Below are 4880 nucleotides of genomic sequence, written 5' to 3' on the forward strand. Positions count from 1 at the left end.
TCCAATCTCGTTTGGATTTGGAGACAACTTTCTTTAACAAGTTGCATAGAGTCTTGTTGAATGCCTCAGCTAGACCATTGGCGGCAGCATTATACATCGAAGAGTTACGTTGCTTGAAGCTAAAGAGATCACAAATCTTGTTCATCAACCTATTATCGAATGGCTTTCCATTATCCGTTATTATGTAACGAGGAATGCCAAAACGATAAATAATGTTTACTCGGATGAAACTTGGAATATTTTCCTTCTTTACTTCTTTAAGAGCAACAACTTCAGCCCATTTCGAGAAGTAGTCAGTTGCAGCCAAGATGTATAGGTGCCCACCAAAGGACTTTGGTAGTGGTCCAACAACATCCAATCCCCAAACGTCAAATGGCCAGGATACAACAGTCGGGTGCAACACTTCAGGAGGTTGATGAATAAAATTCGCATGGATTTGACAAGCCTTGCATCTTCGAGTGTAGTCCAAGCAATCTTTTACCATTGTTGGTCAATAATATCCCATCCTTTTTATATGGAAGTGGAGCTTTGGTCCGGACTGGTGTGACCCATATACCCCAGAATGTGCCTCTTGCAAAGCTTGGAGAGCTTCTTCTTCTCCTAGGCATCGTAAGAGTACTCCGTCGAACGACCTTCTATATAGAGTATCCTTGTAGTAAAGGAAGCGAGGTGCACGACGGCGAATTTCAGTCCTTTTCCTCGGATTTTCTGGAAGTCTCCCATAGCATAAATAGTCGATAATGGATTGTCGCCATTCTTCTTTCTCAACTTCAGAAATAGCAACAAGATGCTTGAGTTCGTCTTCTTCACCTTCAGCCTCATTTGGCGGCGATACTACCCATTTTTGGCAGACGGTAACTTGTGCTTGGTCAAGCAGGGTTAATGATGAAGCTAGAGCAGCTAAAGCATCAGCCCTTTAATTTTCTTTCCTTGGCACATGCTGAATAGTCACATCACCGAGCCACCCCATCAACTTTTTAGCGTAATCATGATATGGGCGTAGTTCAGGCTTCTTAACCTCGTAACTACCCAAAAGCTGATTGACCACTAATTGGGAGTCACCAAAAACTTGCAATTGCAATTGCTTCATATCAACGGCCATTTCGAGCCCAAGTATTAATGCTTGATACTCAACAACATTGTTGGAACAAAGTTGTGTCAAGGTGAAGGAGTAGGGCAAGATTTCACCTTGGGGAGTGACAAATACTACGCCAGACCCGGCTCCCCCACGATGCACAACACCATCAAAGTTCATCTTCCATGGAGGTTGAACTTCAATGACCATTGCGTCCTTATCAGGTAGTTCATCAGTTAGCTCCCAGTCATCAGGTATCGGATGATCTGCCAAGAAGTCTGTCAATGCTTGTCCTTTTACAGCCTTCTGAGGGATGTACAAAATCTCGAATTATTGAAATTGGAGGTACCATCTCGCTAGTCGATCACTAAGAACAGGTTTTGACATCACGAACTTGATCAGATTTGTTTTAGAAACAAGACGGACAACATGAGCCTGAAAGTAGTGCTTCAACTTTTGAATTGAGAGGACTAGCGCCAAACACAATTTTTCAATTGGCGAATAATTCAACTCGTTAGGTGTCATCATCCTGCTCAAGTAGTAAAGAGAGTTTTCTTTCCCCTCACTATTTTCTTGGGCCAACAGTGCTCCAACAGACCTTTCCTACACCACAATGTACAGTATCAATGGCTTTCCAAGTATAGGTGCTGCTAAAACTGGAGGCTTCATCAAGTAGGTTTTGATACTTTCGAAGGCATTGCTACAAGCTTGGTCCCACTTGAAAGGAACACCTTTCTTTATGAGGCGACTAAATGGTTGGCACTGCCCAGCCAGGTTTGATATGAATCTTCTAAGGTATGCTAGCTTTCCTTGCAGACTTTTCAATTCATGGATATCTCGAGGCTCAGGCATTTTCAAAATGGCATCCACTTTGGCTTGATCAATTTCGATCCCTCGATGTCGGATAATGAAATCAAGGAACTTTCCAAAAGTAACTCCAAAGGCACATTTCAACGGATTCATCCTAAGTTGGTACCTCCGGAGAAATTCAAATACCATCCTCAAGTCTTTCATGTGGTCACCCTTTTCTCTTGATTTCACCACCAAGTCGTCAACATAGCATTCGACATTCTTGTGGAGAAAATCATCAAAAATATTCTGCATAGCCCTTTGGTAAGTAGAACCAGCATTCTTCAAGCCAAAAGGCATTACCTTGTAGCAATAAATACCCTTGGGGGTGCGGAACGCAGTAAGCTCTTCATTTTTTAGTGCCATGCGAATTTGGTTATAGCCCGACGAACCGTCCATGAAAGACATTGCCTTGTAACCAGTAGTAGCATCAATTATCAGCTCTGGAATAGGAAGTGGGAATTCATCTTTGGGACATGCATTATTGAGGTCCCTGAAGTCAACGCATACTCGAATCTGGCCATTTTTCTTCCTTACAGGGACAATACTTGAAACCCATGTTGGGTATTTAACTTCCCGAATAAATCCAGCTTCAATGAGTTTGTTAACTTCAGTTTCAATCAGGGGAACCAAGTCCGGCCTAAAACGCCTTTGAGCTTGTTTAATAGGGTGAGCATCATTTTTGACTGCAAGGTGATGGACTGCTACTTTCGGGTCCAATCCAAGCATCTCTTTGTAACTCAAAGCAAAGACATCCCTGAACTCTTTGAGTAACTCAATATAAGTGCTCTTTTCATTAGCTTCTAGTAAAGCACTTAGGTAGGTGGGTCTTGGTTTTTCATCGGTGCCAAGGTTAACTTCTTTTAATTCATCGTCGTCTTTACTCCTTCTTCAAGTTCAGGTGGAGCATCTTTCACATCTTCATCTTCTTGAGGGTCCCCATCATTTAAGGATATGTGTTAACACGGCGAAACATCCTCCAATTCCGCATTATCTTCCATTGAAGATGGAATGCCATTCTCGATTTATACAGTAACATGATACGAAGAACCCACACTTTCTTCGTCTTCATCATGTTTCTTAGTATAGACCACCGTATATGGTTTTACCTTCAGTACTTTTTTACGTGAAACCACAAGCTTTGTTTGTCGCCTCATTCTAGAAGGAACCAAACTTTGGAAATCCTTAGAGATCTCCTGGATTTTGGGTGAAGCGGGGTGTTCTTATGCTTTGAGAGTTTCTCCGGAACTTGTTCCCCTTCTTTAGTGGACCCAATCTTTCAAACACAGAGGTCCTCACAGGTGATTTTCCAAGTCGATCAAAGATAGAAGGCTTGTTAGAAGCGGCTGATTCATCTTGTACGGTGATATAATTGCTGCTCGCCCTTCTTATTGAGATGCACACTGGTGACGGTTGCTTGTATCCCAAACCTTTATGTGGTTGCCTCATTGCAGCTTCTGAAGAGACCTTCCTTAACTTTGACGGCTTATTGGGATTGTATCCAGCTTTTGCAAATAGCTTGTAAGCGTTAGGGTCAAAACCTTCATCTGTTCGCTTTGTAGGGAGTGCCACATTCTGCAAACAATTTTGGGCTACAAACCCTGAAAGCGGCATTGAGGACGACTTTTCGGCCTCAATTCGTTTAACCGGAAGAGTTAACTCATTTAGCATGTTAGCTTGGCAATTAGATTGTTCTCCTTCGTCTTTCTTCCTTTTAGGGACATATCGGAGTGCCAGACTTACTTTCTTGCCATAAGACGTAATATTCCCTCTATAAGATTATTCACATTGAGTTGTACCTCCTTACTAACAGCTTTGGCTTCACTAGTAGTCAACTCTTCTCTTTTAGTTGAGGGCTCTTTATTCTTACTTTTCATGCCATCATCAGCTTTCAGCTCCTTCACAATGCGGTTCTTCAAGTAGAACTTTGCATCGGCGAAGTGTGACTCAGCCTCGGTGAATGGCTCATTATCAGCAACTACTATCTTCTCAACTTCACCCTCGTAGTATTTTAAACATTGATGGTAGGTAGATAAAACTACTTTATTCTCATGTATCCAAGGCCTCCCAAGCAAAACATTGTATGAAGTCTTCGCATCGCTCACATGCAACCATGCACTTGATTGCATATCTTCAATAGTAATTCCTAGCCTGATCGCGCCTATGGCTCTTTGCCCCCCTTGATTGAATCCTTAGATCATCACACGACTTTCTGAGAGTTCGTTCATGGGAATACCAAGTTCTTTTACAGTGTGGATTGGCAAAATGTTCACTGAGTATCCTCCATCAACCAAAATCCGATTTACCCTTTCATCGTACATATAGCCAACCAGGTACAATGGAAGGTTATGAGGAGTGTCACCTAGCAAAAGATCGTCATTTGTGAACGTGACCTTTTCCTCACAAGCATTAACTTCTTGAGGAGTGGACTCAACGGGCTTTTCCGAAGATGGTGCCAACGGTAGGTCATTACTCTTTTTTTCCCCTTTGTCAGCATGGCAACAAGAGGTGTCAATGCCCTCAAGGTAAATCTTCGTGCGGAACTAACTTGGTAAAAACTCCTCCAAGGCCACTGGATTTCTCGGCTTTTGAGGATGGTACATCTCCACTTTTGCTTTCTTCAAATGCCTAACTGGATTCTTTTTCGTTGGTCTTTTTACCATCATCTTCCTTGTTGGTTGTTCTATTGATCCTTTTCGTGGGCTCCTTTTGTGGTGCCTACGACGAGTCACCAATGTACAACCTTCATCATCATCAGGTTGATTGACTTCAGCTTTGTCGCTCTCCAGTAATCCTTCATCTTTGCTTTCTTTAAAACCACATAATTCATCCGGACTAAATGAGCCAAAGGTGATAGAGACTTGGTTTGCGCTTGCTTTCTCATTTACAAGCACGATCTTCTTTTTGCGAGCCAAGTCCATGACTTTGTCCTTGAAGACAAAGCACTTCTCAAGAG

At 42.4% G+C, this 4880-nt stretch overlaps 1 protein-coding gene across 1 annotated transcript; it reads right to left on the minus strand.

Annotated features, from left to right (window-relative positions):
• Nucleotides 1-916: 916 nt before the first annotated feature.
• On the minus strand, nucleotides 917-1285 carry LOC138881754 (uncharacterized). Its single transcript, XM_070162010.1, has one exon. It carries the CDS (start codon nucleotides 1283-1285, stop codon nucleotides 917-919), a length of 369 nt encoding a protein of 122 aa, XP_070018111.1.
• Nucleotides 1286-4880: the final 3595 nt, after the last annotated feature.

This window comes from Nicotiana sylvestris, chromosome 11 (genome assembly GCF_000393655.2).
Source record: "Nicotiana sylvestris chromosome 11, ASM39365v2, whole genome shotgun sequence".
In the NCBI taxonomy this organism is placed as follows: Eukaryota; Viridiplantae; Streptophyta; class Magnoliopsida; order Solanales; family Solanaceae; genus Nicotiana; species Nicotiana sylvestris.

Excerpts from the sequence above, each read along its gene's own strand:
- LOC138881754 (XM_070162010.1), bottom strand. The coding sequence starts at position 1,285 with ATGGTCATTGAAGTTCAACCTCCATGGAAGATGAACTTTGATGGTGTT.